Source organism: Semicossyphus pulcher, unplaced genomic scaffold, assembly GCF_022749685.1.
Source record: "Semicossyphus pulcher isolate SPU_LCO1_2020_fin unplaced genomic scaffold, fSemPul1.0.p SCAF_26, whole genome shotgun sequence".
In the NCBI taxonomy this organism is placed as follows: Eukaryota; Metazoa; Chordata; class Actinopteri; order Labriformes; family Labridae; genus Semicossyphus; species Semicossyphus pulcher.
The window spans coordinates 2,944,794-2,961,332 of NW_027211700.1; the positions used below are offsets into that span (position 1 = coordinate 2,944,794).

At 42.4% G+C, this 16,539-nt stretch overlaps 1 protein-coding gene across 1 annotated transcript in view; it reads right to left on the reverse strand.

The window, feature by feature from the left end:
* The window catches only part of sorl1 (sortilin-related receptor, L(DLR class) A repeats containing), a 93,717-nt gene that overhangs the window by 62,674 nt on the left and 14,504 nt on the right, over positions 1–16,539 (reverse strand). The window contains exons 2-5 of the mRNA XM_069676487.1: positions 9,732–9,848; positions 7,053–7,187; positions 5,096–5,257; positions 2,716–2,783 (exon numbers count right to left, since the gene is read on the reverse strand). Of these exons, the coding sequence (XP_069532588.1) occupies positions 2,716–2,783; positions 5,096–5,257; positions 7,053–7,187; positions 9,732–9,848 (482 nt within the window). The remainder of the gene's footprint in view (positions 1–2,715; positions 2,784–5,095; positions 5,258–7,052; positions 7,188–9,731; positions 9,849–16,539) is intronic.

Below are 16,539 nucleotides of genomic sequence, written 5' to 3' on the forward strand. Positions count from 1 at the left end.
GGGCAAGTCCAGAAAACGTCAGGACCTGAAAAATGTCTGGAAATTGTCTCACAATGGTCCACAGATCGTGTGTAAGCGGGACAAATGTGTGCTAATGAAAGTTGTAAGATGTGAAGTTGAACCAGATTTCATCACCAGGATGTCAGAGTCGGGGATCACAGATTGATGTAAGACATTTATGAGAATCAGAGGGCTGAGTTCTCGCTATGATCCAACATAATCTGGATCACCTTTGATCGCTTCTGCTGCCAACGCCAAGAGAGTTTGTTTCTGCTCAGCTTCTGGGCTGCATGTCAACGTCTACCGGGAGGACAGAATCACGTCTTTCTGCACGGTAGAATAAGCAGGATTTACTTCCAGTCAGCTTCTTACTATGACTGATGAACACTCTCATTTCTGCCAGAGTTAGAGGAGCTTTGGTTCTTTCACATCGAGATTTACAAGTTGGAAGGAACATACTTCTTTGCACCAAGCAGGAATTTGAATCTGAAGGTGATCGCCAATACACTTGCATTCTGAGTGTTTAACATAACCCCCTTTCACACATGCATTGCACTCCTGAAACTTGCATGTGTGAAAAAAACCAGCCGATGTTTACACCTGGATTTTAAGCAGACTGTTTCCTGTCAGCCTCCGAGTTAAATGTCTGCAAGACGTCGGGTTCTATATGTCTGCAGAGTGGAGAGATGAAGAGATTCAGGAGCTTGTGGCTGTGAGGGCCGACGATGAACTTCACCAGTTGCGTGGACGTCGTGTCCTGCCTCATGAGACAGAAGTTTCAGGGGCAGACTGTCTGCAGAAGTTGCCAGTCGTGCATGTGAGAAAGGGACGTTAAACTTAACTTTGATAGTTGTCTTATTTAGTCGTGAATTTTTAATGTTGCAGAGAAATAATTTAGAAGTTAAGGACGAGTTTTGTTTCCTAGATTCCTGCAGAGCAGAGCACTAATATTGCTCTAACTTCACTTATGACAAACTATTTCCAATTATTCAGCCACAGTATCTCTGGTGGCAACAAGAGCGTTAAAGATCATTAAATATGCATCAAACACACGACTGAGGCTGCAGCTCGTGAGCAATCTTCTGCAATGAGACACACACACATGATCATTCGTCACTCCTCCTATTCCGGCTGTTTAATGCTATGAGAATAACAAGAAGAGGTAGGGCCACTGTAAACAGCTCACACACACACACACACACACACACACACACACACAGGAACAAACTGACAAAGTGAAAGTAAACATGAAGCGGCTCGGCCCTCATGTCTGATCCTGTTCAGATAATGAAGCCGGCCCCTCCTTAAAGACAAACAGTCTGTCACCGCCGTCAGGGCGTGTGTTCAAACCAGCTGATGTACGGATATAAACTATTGATAAATATTGATATGATTACATCAATAAAAAAGGATTACACTAAGGACAGATTGATGGCTTGGGACTGTTAGCTTGTTAGCTCAGTTAGCGCTAGATAACATTTGAATATTACCCATAATTCTCTGTCTGAGAAAATCATTTCTTTATAAAAGCACTTTGTAAACTTTATCATACATTATTATTATTATTATTATCATTATTATTATTATTATTATTATTATTAAAGGGATAGTTCTGACTTTTGACGTAAATCTGTCTCAGTGTTGCGTGTGGAGTGTTGATGTTTAAATTCAGCAGAGGTAGCCACCGCTATCTAACACCTGTATCACTCATACATAAGGTAATCAGGACGCTCTTTGTTTGAACAGTTCGGGACAAAAACACGAGCCAGCACCTGCGACATCTTCAGATAAGTGAAGCTTGATTTCAGTCGGTGCTAGCCGCTGCACTTTATGACACCAACAGCTAAAACACAACATGAAACACTGCACGGCGTGTGAACAATGTCCTCTCGTCCTCACCGTGAACGGCACTGTCGTTTCCATATTATTGCATTTTCTTTTATTTGTTGTCTCTTCCACAAACAGCTGATCCGACACCGCACGCTGTAGGCGTAGGTATACAGGGCCGATGTGCAGAGTGAGACATAGTGCCGTGGTAAAGGGCTGAGTCTGACGTCAATGTGAAGCAGTGACAAAACTATACTCCAGCGCACACTTAAACTGACAGGTTTGTTTACATGTAGGACTCTTTAAAGCACGCGGTGCTCCTGACCACGTCTGCAGCGCTGCTTAGCTTAGCGTCTGTGCAGGCTTCTCCTGACAGGAGCCGCGCCGACTGTTATCTACTGTACGTGGTACACTTACTGTTGATAATGACCTCAAACAAACCGAACTATCCCTTTAATATCTTTTATTTGTCCTGTTACCTGCTGCTTAGAATTGGTCTAAATGTGTGATTAAGTATATTTTGGTTTTATTATCTAACAGATCAGAGCAAAACTTTTAATTATTTGAGACTTTTTGGACAGGTAATAACTGGAATTATAATATAATAATTAATAATACATACAGCTCTGCTTCGCTGACTTGACCTCATGTGATCCTTACATCGTGATAATGCAGCAGTAATGAATCACATGCAGAACATTTTCCACCCAAAGCTTTTGTGAACGGTAAATATTATTGGATATTATTCTGTGATTCTGACTGAACTTGTATTTTCAGGAAGGTTATATTTCCCCTTTCCTGCACATATTGGAGCCCTGAACGCATCACAGAGTTCAGGACATTTGTCATGTACAGAATTTACACCCTGAGACAGCGAATGTGTCTTACCAGAAGTAGGTCTTCACGTGCTCCTGGATCAACAGCCATGTCTCCCCAAAGTCGTCTGATTTCCACAGCTACAGGAGGGGAGAGAGACGGTGTGAGGAGGGGGAGGAGGAGGAGGAGGAGGAGGAGAGGAAGAAGAAGAAGAGGGGGATGGTGCACTGTAAAAATGTAGGTCAAGCTCGTTCCTTCGTTTTGGCTCTTGCACATGTGACAGGGAGAACACTGGAGAGCCGTTTGGTGCTATTGTGCTCGAACTCAAGACGAGGAGGCCAAAAAAGCTTCCATGCTGAAACATTAGGAACAAAGACTTTGTCTCTTTGGGAACATATTTACTGAACAGGAAGTGCTACATCAGACAAGTGCTGAATATTTGATAGCAGCTCATGAGGTGAAACAAATCTTAAAGTCGTACAGGCATATTTCTGCTTGTTATCGGTGGAGTAGAAGAATGTGTGATTAAAAATATAGCTCACCTTAAACATTGGCTACATAAGAAAATGATTAGAGAATAATAACTGGAAATAAGTGTCTATCTCCACCATAGGTTCAGCTTTCATGTGTTTTAAGCAGGTGCATATATAGAACAGAAATAAAAACTAGTGCTGTCAAGAAGGGTGCAACGATCAGTCGACTTTGATGACAAAAGTAGTTAGCAACAAATTTAATTGTGGATAAAGTTGGTTACGTCATCGCAGGTGTTTTTCATGCTGTGAGCGGACACAACATTGTTGTCAGGAGCTCTCTGAGGGGTGAGACATCTCTCATGCTAACTATCCCTGCTGAGAGTTCATGCAAAACAGCGACCGGGAAGCAACAGGTAAACAACACATAGCAAAATGGACTGTCGCGTCTGGGAGCGTTTCAGCCTCAACGCTGCAGAGAAAAGGATCGCTTGCAGGATCTGTGAAGAGGACCTTGTTTATCACGGGAGCACGCTGGTAACGTGTGAGCATTTCAAGAGAAGGAACGATGGAGTTGATTTGATGTATTGTTTCTATGAGCACTTCTATTCACCGTGTTTTTAAACAGACAAAACTGGATGTTGGATTTTTTTTTCTCTGTTGTATCAGCCGAAGCCAAATCAGAGTTTATTAAAGACGTATTGTTGAATGAAGAACTCATTTATTGTCTTTCTTGTTATTTAGCGCATAATTAAAAGAACCTCCAACTACATTTAAAGCTGAGCGATAAAGAAGAGACATTAAGTCATTGTGCAGTTTATTATGTGATTAGTCAATTAACTGTTTCAATAGTCGATGACTAGATGGCTCAAAATAGTCGTTAATTGCAGACTTTTTACGAACATAAAATTAACCCTTTAAAAACACAGATGTCTGTCTGCTGATTAACTTGATCTGAAATAAGAAGTGTGAAAGTTATAGTCTAAAAAGGCTTCTGCCTTCATAGATTGTCGTTACGTTACAAGTGATGTAAAAAGAAGTGAAAAGGCATCTAAGGTATATAATTTAAACCGTAAAAACTAGATTATATCTTACATATCGTCATGATTTTCATGTAAATAAATCTCTGTTAAGTCTCTGTCTATCGTCAAATGAGGTAACACAATGGTGACTGAGCCTATGGCCCACTGATGAAAGTCTTTGCATGTGCAGTATATAATGTTATTACAGACTGGGTGTCTGGTGCGACTTTCGCGTAAAACCACAAGCGGCGCCCAGTTAGTGACGCGTTTTCCATCAGCCAGCAGTGGTTGGTCTGCCAGAGAGGGTAGGCGGAGCTAAGCGGCTGCTTTTCCGCTCTCTGCAAATGTTGCGAGTAAACAGTAATCTACTATGGCTGAACAAACAAAGAAAAGATGGATGACTACAGATACAACTTCAACAAGAAGTGAAAATCCAAAGAAGAAGAAACAAACTCGACGCTCAGATGAAGCAAACAGTCTGAAAAGGAAAGCGACCGTCAGCCAGGAAAATCAAGAGTTACAACCGGAGCCAACCGTGGACGTCTGGTTAAACTGGGAAGTGTGCTCCCACAATTACCGTTTATCCTCATTAGCTGGCAAATAGAACAAATGTAAGTAAAAGATGTACATTTGATGAGGTAAATATCTTGGAGGGAGGGCGGAGACACGTTTTGTTTTGTTTCTACATTTAGAACAGAAAAGTTTAGCAGAATATGGTGTAAAAACTTTGGATAGATTTAAGAGAAAAAAGCGTTTTGTGTGCAGAAAACACGACAAAGATCTTTTATTTTGACTCCTAAAAAACGGGAGCAAAACCGAGTGTTTCATTTTTATTTCTGTTCAGCATACATCCTGAATATGCCTGTGTCATTCTTGTGGTATCATTTGATCATATAACAAAGACCTGACTCCACCCTGTGAAGATAAAACTACTCTTACAGGTGTAAAGTCTGTTTCTACCTGCTTGTTGGGGTGAGAGCCGTCGTAGCCGAGCACCAGGTTGGATCGTCTGTTGTGGAGCAGCAGGTCTGTCGGTTTGAAGGGAAGGGAGAAGCCCTGCACACTCTTACAGAAGTCAAAGGTGTTCCACAGGTAGTTGTTGGTGGAGTCCACGAAGAGGTACTGAAGAAGAAGAAAATATTAGACTGCATTTTAAAACTTTATTTGGAGCAGAAATTAGGTGAATTTTCTCAGCTAACTCGAGGAGGAATGACCTAAAAAAGCAAAGACAGAACAGTTGAGAGTCTCACAGTTCAGCACATTTATTCCCCAGCTCCATTACAAACTGTGATTATGTAATTGCACTGTGCTAATCCCACTTTCCTCCGCCTGCTTTGATGTGCTGTGTCACTGTATTCCCAATAAGCACTCAGTTCTGTGTAAGCAGAAAGTTAGTGAAGCAGCTCAAGTGTTTCTCCGCCGCGTCGGTGAAACCTGAGCGCAGTGTAGCGACGGAAAGCCGAGGTTACAGATCACTAATGCACAGAGGGAGATCTGCTAATTCAGGCCCGCTGGGAACAGAGACTGTTCGAGTGTTCGGGAGGCAGAATGCTGGAGAACCACGGCGTGACAAGAAGAAGTGACTCCAGGAGCAGCTGGAAAAGTTCAACTTCCTTCATTTAGTAGTTTTATTTTTATATCAGCAATTTGTTAAACGCTTTAAATATTCTAAAAGTTGTAGTTTTATTGCGTTCGTTTTACACAGAAAGCGATGGTGATGATGAATAGGGAATTTCCATATTCTTAAACCTGAGCCTCTTACATGTTCTTGGGTCTAAATGAATTATAGGTACAAAGCTAGCATCAGTGAAACAAGCTGCATCATTGTGATTCTAAAGGTGCGTTCACACCTGGCAGCTCTGGTCGGACTTTCAGACTTTACTCTGAAAGTCTGTTTTTTTTAACAGGTGAGAACTCGCATTAAAACTCTGGTGCGGACCAAACCACCGGACCATGGTCCGCTAGAAACGACTGGACTCAAGTCAGTTTCCAAATGAACCACGGCACGGTTCGATTCAGGTGAGAACATAATAAGAGTTAAAGTAGGACCTAATACAGGAAGCAAACCCAAACACAGTGCATTGTGGGTTGTTAACAGATGTTGACACTGGCAGAGACAGACACGCAGCCAGGCAGCAAGATGATTAGAGGACATGTGGGAGCGACGAGGTGAGGGCTCTGATAGAAATATGGGCTGACCAAACAATTTCACTGCTGCTTGTGGAAACGCACGAGAACACGGAGGAGTTCAAACTGTTCAGAGAGAAACTGAAGGAGGGTGGAGCTGATCGATCTGTGGAACAATGTCGGTTAAAAGTAAAAAACCTCAGACAACAAAACATTAAAGTCTGTGATTCTTCTTCTTCTTCTTCTCTCTCTGTTTGTTTACTTCAGGGAGTTTTCCCATGTTGAAATTCTGACCAATCAGAGAGCAGCTTCCTCGCACATCAAACCTTTTGGTGAGCTGCCGCGTGAACACAAACCAAACTCGAGGCAAAATGCTACTTTGTAACGATTCTGTCTTTGATTCAAACAAACGGACTTCAGGTGTGAACGCAGCCTGAGTGTCTGACTCTGACAACATCACAGAAAGGATCCCACAGAGAGAAACCAGAAACAGCCGTCACATCGCTCTGTTCAAAGACATCAGAAGAGACAAAGACATTACCAAAACATCGAGCGGGAAGTCAGAGATCTCTTACGATTCAACCTCGCCCTTTATTCTTTATGTTACAGGTGTTTATTATCATACAGGTGAGCTGATAATCCAGAGACACCTTTACATTTCTTTTAATTACACTTTTATAGCCTTCAGCAGAGCACTTCCTCATTGCCCAGGAGCAGTTAACTTCATATCTTTTATAGTCTCATATTTATTCCCACCCCTTACTCTGCCATAGTACTGAGTGTGACCTACCCTCCTGTTGTCTGCAGGGCTGTGGTAGAACTGGGAGATGACCTGCTTGCTGCCCTCTTTGAACTTGACCCCTGACAGCTGGAACTTCTCTGAGACGAGCGTGAAAGTGGTCCCGTAGTCGTACGACACGTACACCTGGAATCAGAGAGCAGAAAAGAAGCAAGAAATCAACCTTTACATCTGGCTTTATAAAAGAAGACACGCTGCCCTGTGTGTGCCTTGAACAGTAAAATAGACACACTGAACTGTCTTCTTAAATACCTTTATAGATAAAGACGTCAGGTGATCACCTCTAGTTTATTAGAGACAGATACCTAGCTGGTAGCTGGCAGGTACCTTGATGGATAGGGATGCACCGATGCACCGATATCGGCCGTGTTGTCAGACAAGTAAGGTGGCACGCGCCGATGCTTTTATTATGCAATGTAAGCACGGCGATGTAAGCGCTGACAAATGTTTGTACTATGAGCAGGTTATTCTTAAACAGGCTAAAGAGGCTTTAGACTTTATTCTTTGGAGAGAAGATTATTTTTATGTGAAAGAAGCTTAAATAAAAAGATGTTTTGGGAATTTAAAAGATTGAATTCATGCTTTCTTAAAGAGTGTGATGAAGGCCTGAATACATTTATTTTTTTAGAATTAAAGTTACTTTTGGCCGCTTATCCAGACGAGGGCATTAATGATTACAAAAATTAGTTACTTAAAGAAACATCTGATTTTCTCAGTCGGTGCATCCCTCATTAGGAGCTCTGACTTGAGAATTTGAGAATTTGGGGCTGTGAAGTTCCTCGCCCTGTCACTCTGTTAAAAATGTTCCTGTAGTTTAAGATTATTTAGTATTTTCGTATCTTTTTTTAATCTAGTTTATTTATATAAAATAGATTTCAATGAAAAAGTACAAAAAATAATAAACAAACGATATTTTCTCCAAATCTTTGAGTTCCTTTATTCCGACAGCTTCTTCTGGACACTGAGACACGACACTCTACGACTCCATTACAAAATGAAACCATCACATTAATCTGTAATTAAGTAAAAGGCTAAATGATCCCTTTGACTGCGTCCCTCAGGGGACAATTAAAAAATGTCTACTCTCTTAAAACAGCTGTGGGTGTTAAAACGAGATAAGGTGTAATTAAAAAATATCAGTCAGAAATCTTTATGGTGTCATTAAGAAAGAGAGTGTGACGGTTTGACTATTTGGTGGGTTGGATGTGACTTTGGGAAGATATTGGGCCATAAATCTGCCTTCTGGTATTTAAAACACACATTTTATGTAATATTCTTTTTACATATTTTGGGTCTTACTGACTTCTGGTTTCCAAATGTTTAAGAATTCTCCGGTTGGTTGCTTCAGTCAGCTGATGCTAAACCAGCTATAAGGGCTGCAATGTAACTTATCAGGGCAAATGCACGCAATCAAATCAAATCAAAGTTCTTGTTCAGATTGTTGTTCTAAGTGTCTGACAACATTACAGAAAGGAGATAGACCTTTTATTTAAGAGGAACGTCCATCATTTAACCACAAACAGCCGTTACATCGCTCGAGTCAAACACACCAGACTCCATTAAAAAAAACAGTAATTTTACGTCACAGGACGCAGGAGCTGCCGGTCTACTGCTGCCTCGATCTGTTAGTTCGACTGTGTCAGTTTGGTGTTTCACAGTGTAAGCTCTGATCTCCAGCAACACACCAGCACATAAAACAAACCCCTTCAACACACCTGTGGAGCGGCAACTCCCGTGTTCTGTGAGGTAAAATTACTGTTTTTGTCAATGGAGTCTGGTGGCTTTAAATGAAGCGATTTGGCTTCCAGTTTAAAAAAAGGTCTGTCGTAGGGATCCTTCCTGTTGTGTCACAATCTGAGCCTGTCGGAGGAAAAACTTTGACCGTGTTGCAGCCATTACAGTTTTGTTGCTGCCGCCTGAAGCAAGCTACGGCCACAATACCCAAACTATTAGATTCAAGGTCCTTGTCATGTACTCCGTAACAATGTAACATCATCACCAGTGATGAAATTCTTGGTACTCAAAGCCAACTCAGCAGCATAATACAAAATTAAATATATATAACAAATAGAATAAGATATGTTAAGTTAATAGTTATTAAGGCCCTGAAATATGTAAAATAAGACCAAGGTTTAAAATCAGAACTCCGCTATAAATAAAACCTGATATGTAAATCATTACAGAGACTTTCTGGCTCTAAATTTTCCATTTTTTTCGAGCGAGCTGTGAAAGCTGACGAAGCGTTCAGCAGCCCGAGAGGAAGCAGAACAGAAAGCTAAAGAGGAGACGTGTTCAATGACTGGGCCGGAGGCTTTCAGCTTCTCTCCAATTGTGTGTGTGTGTGTGTGTGTGTGTGTGTGTGTGTGTGTGTGTGTGTGTGTTTGTTTGCGTTTCAAGGTGGCAGATGGAGAACTTAATCCGTGACCTAACAATGAAAACATCACCAGAAACATGAGAAACACGTTAAACAAGTGTGAACACACACACCTTCTGCCGTACTGCTGATTTATGGAGACAATTTAATGATTACGTTTCTAAAGAAAAGGTTTAATAAGACTGCTGAGACACTTTGAACCCTATGTACGGTTTTTCAGCCTCACCAATAACATATTTGACCTTATATAACCCTTCCTCTGTCTCCTTTGCATGGATGTGTTCAGGTGTACTCACCGAGCTGGTTTTGGGCCCGGTGGCTCCGGCGCTGTCTCGGGCCAAGGCGACGATGACGTTGCTCTTCTCTCCAGCCCAGTGCACCACCATCTGGTTATGGGAGTCGTTCAGGTTGGCCTGCAGGACAAAACATCTTAAATTAAAGATTCACATCAGGGAAAAGGCAAGAAGACGAACATTTGACTTCACGACAGAGACACTGGGAGAGAAACCAACTTTAAGGAATCCCTGTTTATCTGCCAGGTGTCTGTTTTGAACTTAAGGCTGTCACAATAACCGTAATTTTGCAATACCATGCGAATGACTTGCTAACCACAGAGGATGTCAAGCAACCGCCTCAGCCTCCCTCTTTTCTTTTTACACTTCAATGTGTGGGTTTTGTTATGTTAATGAATAAAACTTCCAGGAGTTAAAAGTGTCATTTTCCTCTCCAACTGTCTGTCAGCTTTTCGGTGCGGCAGAGTTTCAGACTTTATTTTAGGCAACAATAGCCGCTGCTTCAGCTGCAAAACCAAATCTTACTTTACCAGTTTATCTTTCTGAATCACACGGTGCGATAAGATAATGATGTGATACAATATGAAAACAACACAATACTGTAACGCTCCGTGATGAAAACGAGACGATACGAAAACAATATGATGCAATAACGGTATGAAAATGATACAAAAACTATATGATATGAAAGTGATGCGATACTGAAACTATGCGATACAATAACACTTCTTTGCAAAAACCATACAATACAATAACGATACAATACAACATGATACAATACGTTGATATACGACAACGATACGATAGCGATATGATACGATACAATAACGATACCATACCATACGATAACGATAACGTTAACGATAACGATAACGATAACGATAACGATACGATAGCTATACAATGCGATAGCTATACAATGCGATAACAATACGATACGATAGCGATACGATAAGATACGATAGCAATACGATAGCGATACAATAACGATACGATACTGATACGATAACGATACGATAACGATATAATACAAGAATGGTACGGAAACAACACAAAAACAGTACGATATAAAATGATACGATACAAGCGATACGATATACTTTATCGTCCCCATAGTGAAATGTATCTTAACTGGAATGCTGCACACATTCAGCTCCCTCCACAGCAGAACGAATGAATAAAAAACAGTAAAAACAATCAACATGTAAACAGATGAGCGCATACCAATCACAACCACGATAAGGCAATATGCCAACCTGCTAAACTACCTCTGAGAGATCACTGTGATATAAACCACATTTGAGGGCTCGTCGAGCAACTTATCATCCAGCTGTCAAAGCTACAGAGCAGCCTCGACACGCGCGGCTCAGGCCGCTGCCAAGCGACAGCTAGGAGTGGTTGAAGTGTTTTCGTGCAAGTTGCCAAACACAGCCGTGAAAGTAACGGCTATAAATGCCTTACGGCTGCTGTTAGTCAATATCTGTGTGAGCAAATGCTTCCATTTAGCACAGCGGAGAAACAATAAAGTATTTATTTTGTCCTGACACCGCATCATCTTTGCCATTGCTAAAATGAAGTGTTGCACCACTCTAAATCCACGCAGGGAAAAATCCATCACCACAACAGCCCCGTCGACATTGTAAAGAGTGAAACAAGAAGAAGAAACTTTAATCAGAAAGTTTGTTTTCCTGCTGCGTCGAGCGGCCTCCATTAGGTCCTCTAGGGGCGTGAATTTTCAGAAACTGACGGCGCTTCTCCTTGAAACTTTCAAATGTCAAATAATACCATAAGGAGATAAAAAACAGCACTTATCAGGATATATTTCACTGTGATGTTAATAAAAAACACTCCTTGGAGTTTAAATGATGCCACGAATAGATAAAACTGAGATACACTTTCATTGTTGCCCCTTTTCATTATAACAGGAATGTTTCACACCGAAGAAGAAGGACGAGTAGAACAAACCAGCCTGACCTGCTGACTGTCTCAGTAATACATGTTGACTATTACACTCAGCTCAACATGTGGCTTCAATCCTCAGCAGACAGCAGCCACTTGTTACTTCACTGTAAAACCTCGACTGCAGAGCTGGAAATCTGTTATGATTTAAAGAGCAGGGCACCGAGTCGAGCTCGTTCCTCTTCCTTCATTCCTTAATCTAAAGACTCAATAACTTCGTCTCTTCAATGACCAAACTGTCAAACTGAAACGAGGTGGAAAGATAAAGATCGGGGAGGTGAAGCCGCCTGCGGGGCCTCGTGACAGCTCATTACGGTATGCAAACAAACGAGGCCTGAGATAACCTCGTGATGCGTCAGAGCAGGTTCAGAACAAGACAAATTACTTTCAATAATTAGTTTGACTAAGGTGGTGTATACAGTTTGAATAGTTTAATTAAACACAAGGTGGATGCTGCATTCGGAAACATTTGCATATGAAAATAAATGGTCAGATGGATGTGTCGCTCGAGGATTCAAACAACCCTCCAAAGTTCACCTCAGCTTTAGAGAAAGTTTAAGCCTCTTTCAGCTGTTTGTTTTGGTTTTCTGGACCATAAACTCTTATTTACCTTTGGTGGCAGACACAGCAGGATTAAGCTCTGAGATTAAATCTTTAACAACAAAGTTAAATGGTAACTTAGTGCAAAACAAGAAGTGTATTCATTTAGAGGTTATTGTACGGTAAATGACGGATGTGTCAGACTTCACCACTCTCTCCGACCCTGCTTCTAACACCGTCTTCTGTCCTCTCCGTCAATAAAGGCATAAAACTGCACATTACAGTGTTAAAATCTACACATTATTTATCTTGTTCTACTTGTTATGTCGGGTGCTGGGCTATTATAACAGCATTAATAAGAGACAGAGGGATTTGTGATTCACATTTGTAACAGAGCCTCTGGTTGGTGGACAGTCAGGAACGCAGTCTGATTGGTCAGTTGAGTCAAAACGAGGCTTCAGGAAGTGGCTACGTGGACGGCTAACAGTTTTCAGCACAAAAACATGGAGAAATAATCACAAGACGACTTCGAGCGTTGGGTTTGTTATTATGGATCGAGAGAATGTATAGTGAGAGAAATAAAGTGATTAAAATATGCAAGGACGTGAAAATCGTGGTTGAATTGGCAACATCACAACTTCCTGGAGGGAGTGTATTACGTTTCATCCCTACTGAATGGATACAAATAATCTAATTCAGAGGTATTGATGATGAGAGGCAGGTCAGTTTAGGTCATCTGTAACAGACAGACTTTTTGAAAACAATGGAGCTCAGGGACGCAGAGAACGAGCAACACAGACAGAGTTTATTAAAAGGATAAATCCATTGTTGTTTCTGCTCTTTTCCATGAGATTAACTCAGAGCAGAGTTTTCTATGTGTGGGTATAGAGCATCCACCCCCATGTAAAGGGCGGGTAATGTAAGTACACATACTAATTCCCCCCTCCGTGCACCTCCCAGAGGGCTCGTCGATCAATGAAAAGAAATAGGCTATTTCATCTTTTCCATTGTCGCTGCCTCGCCCTCCGAGCTGCCTCTCTTCCTTATCTTTTATTGATGATTGTGCGAGGGGGCCGGCTTCTGAAGGCGCCCTCTGTTTTTGCTTCAAAGGCTGTTTTCTGCTCTTCACACTGTGGAGTAAACAACAAATATCTCTGCTTCCCCTGTCAGCTGTGATCAGACGCAACCCTCGACCCACTTCTCGTTTGTTACTTCTACTACCGCAGCGATGATGTGGATGACGGGGCTAAAACGCTGTTATTGTGAAAGAATGAGGAACTGGAGTTTAATCAGTTATTTGAAGCTCGAGACATTTCAGCAGTTATGAAGGGCTGCTGGCGCTGCTGCATGTGTTGCAGCGCCTGTTATGTTGTTAACAAAAGGGTTTGGATTCTGCAGCATCACTCAACAATACTCTTACAAGGAGAAAGAGGCAGGAGAAAAGGCTGAGACGCTAATATCACCACCCACAGAGGCCTCGCAGATCTATAAAGCAATGCAGCACATCTTGTGTTCCGGTTAAGGGGGTGGGTGTTTCTTAAAAATTACAACCCTTTATCACAAGATAACTCCTGGAAAGCTTCGCCGGAGACTGATGATATTTAAGTGCGAGACGACCCGAGTGTGGATTTTTCCCGTTAGCATGACGCTAAAGAGAAGCCAACATCCTGCAGGAGCAGACTGCGCGTCGCCAGCGAGACACAAACGTAACCTTTCCCTCGTGTAACGTCCAACAAAGGGACGACTATGAGCTGCTGTCATGAAGCCAGCTTCACTGATACACAACTTGCTTTTCCATCTCTTGCTTTAGTCATCAGCCTCCTCCTCTCCATCTTCCTCAGTCCTCCTCCCTCAGGGCCACCTCAGTAAAAGCCAGGGCTTTCTCTCTCTCTCTCTCTCTCTCTCTCTCTCTGTCTGTCTCTCTCTCTCTCTCTCTCACTCTCTCTCTCTCTCTCTCTGTCTGTCTCTCTCGCTCTCTCGGGCCGAGGTGTTGCAGCAGTAAATCTCTGCATTTTAGGCCTCATTGGGTCGCGGTGTGAGCGGGCCAAAAAGTTTGCCAGCGGCTCTGCAGCTGAATCTAGGGAATGGTGATGACTGTGATAAAAACTATTTGCCAGGTTGCAGCAGATTGCAGCATCGGAGTTAAAGCTGCGAGGGGCCATCTGTAGATGATTGCCTGTTCAAAGCTGGAGGCTTAAACTGAAGGCAGCACCAGTTAACGCAGGTTATCTCGAGGGCTGCCCCATAAAGGTTACGATTTGTATCATCTGTGTAGAGTCGCATTCAGTCAGCTGAATATCTGCACTTTTAGCTGTGTCATTGTACACAGGCTAATGTAGGAGGAACAGCATCACAGGGTACAAGCGGTCTGAAAATGACGCTTTAGTGTTCAGTCACATGTTTTTAACCAGGGCCGAATTATTCAGACGTCTTCTCCTCCTCAAAACAAACAGACGCGGTGACGATAATGAGTAAAAATACTGAATTACACTGTTTCAAGTTAAAAATCTGTGTTTCTTGAATGATCTTTGGTGAAAACAGACCGTCCAGACCTGCCACCAGCTTGTCTGCAGGTTCTCAGCTTGTTTTTAAGTTACTATTTCTTCGGTGTTCACCGTTCAAAGCTTTTAAGGAGCCGAACGATCTGCAGAGGTCGCCTGCTCTCCAAAACAATCGACTCAATGAAGCTTTCACGTTAAAAGAATGTGGGCTTTCCTGACACTCTTTTGGATGTTGCTGCGAGCCGAGCTGCTGCCAACTACAATCTTACATCTAATTAAATTAGAAGCAATGATGAAAATGCCTTACAGAAAGCAACCTGCTGAAATGGTTTTGAAGTAGAGCCGGACAGAATTGGAATGAAAATAGACCCTTTCTATGTAGATTGGTTAATGATTTTGTCGCGATATGACAATGCAAGGCTTCTTTTCTTTATACAAAATGAGGGCCGACCTCTGTCAGCTCAGCTGTGACGCTCTGCTGCATGTGCTGCAAACAGTGCAGAGAGGATTGTAAACTACGGAGTCAAACGAAGCCTGCTGGATGAACTATGTGATGACACTATTTATAACTTCCCCAAGCATTCATTTGTGCATCAGCTGTTCTGTAACAAAGCTTTTTGTATCATCGTATATCGGAAACATAAATACAGAGACTATATAACTTGTCCAGGCTGATATCAGACTCAGAATATTGGCTAGGGCTGCACGAGAACTCGTTTAACCATTGCAATTGCGATGTGCGCATGTGCAGTAGTCACATCGCAGGACGATTGTGCGCAGAGTGAGCTGACCGCTGAGCTGCAGAGTCTGTGTGTCACTTGCCTGTAAACCGTAAACAAGCATGTGACGCTGCTGCCGCCACAGTTAATGTGGGTGGGATGATCGAGGCAGGCTTTTAGTTATGCGTGGCGGCTTTTCAGTGAGTGAGTGTTATCTGCAGCACCTCGTCCCGGCGCTCGCTAACGCTGCCGCTGCATATACAGGCTGGACACAAAGTGGATGTGTCGGGCGTTAGCCGCTACGCCTGCAGCACACCCACGGTGTGAGGTTGTGTGTCGACGGGAGGTAAGAGACGGTGAGCTTAGTCTGTTTGTATTTATTGTATAAAGAAACGCGTCGCTCCACCTGAACTCTTCTGTTTCGTGCAGGTGTCAGAGTCTCAGAACCACGTGGGGTAAAGTGTGATCATTAATTGTATACATGAAAACATTGCATTCATCTGGTAAGCTATAATCTTTTTTACATCGCAGAACAAATAGTTCTCGCAATGTCCCTTTATGTCTGCAGCCCTAACGTTGGCCCACAGATGTACCGACCAGGCTCTAGTTTCATGTCAAGCCAACAGCTGCTTTTACAAACGTGCATCTCACAGGTTAAACATTAAACTCTGTGTGTTCTGGTGTCTGAGCTGTAGCCCAAACTATCTCCACCTAAATGAGGAGCGTTTAAAGTTATCTTCTTGTGCAGCGCAGCCTCTCTGTTACCAGTGTCATAAACTGCGACTCTGCAGAGAGCAGACTTCAGTGTCCTGACCTTCCTCACACGATCACACAGAGCGACAGCCGGCATGTTCACGTCATGGACCATCAGATAGCTGCACGTTAAACCAACAGAAGCTCTAAGCTATTTAAATTTGAACCGCACAATGCACCGTGTAAGTGCATCATTACTTATAATTTACATTTACAGCGCCAGTGTTTATCACCAGCTGTAAACTTGTCTGTAGTGATGTGTCTGTGGAACAGGAGCTCAAACATCCAGTAAACACAATAAAATCCTCTGTCTGGCTGCTCATTAGGGAAGCCACTTCT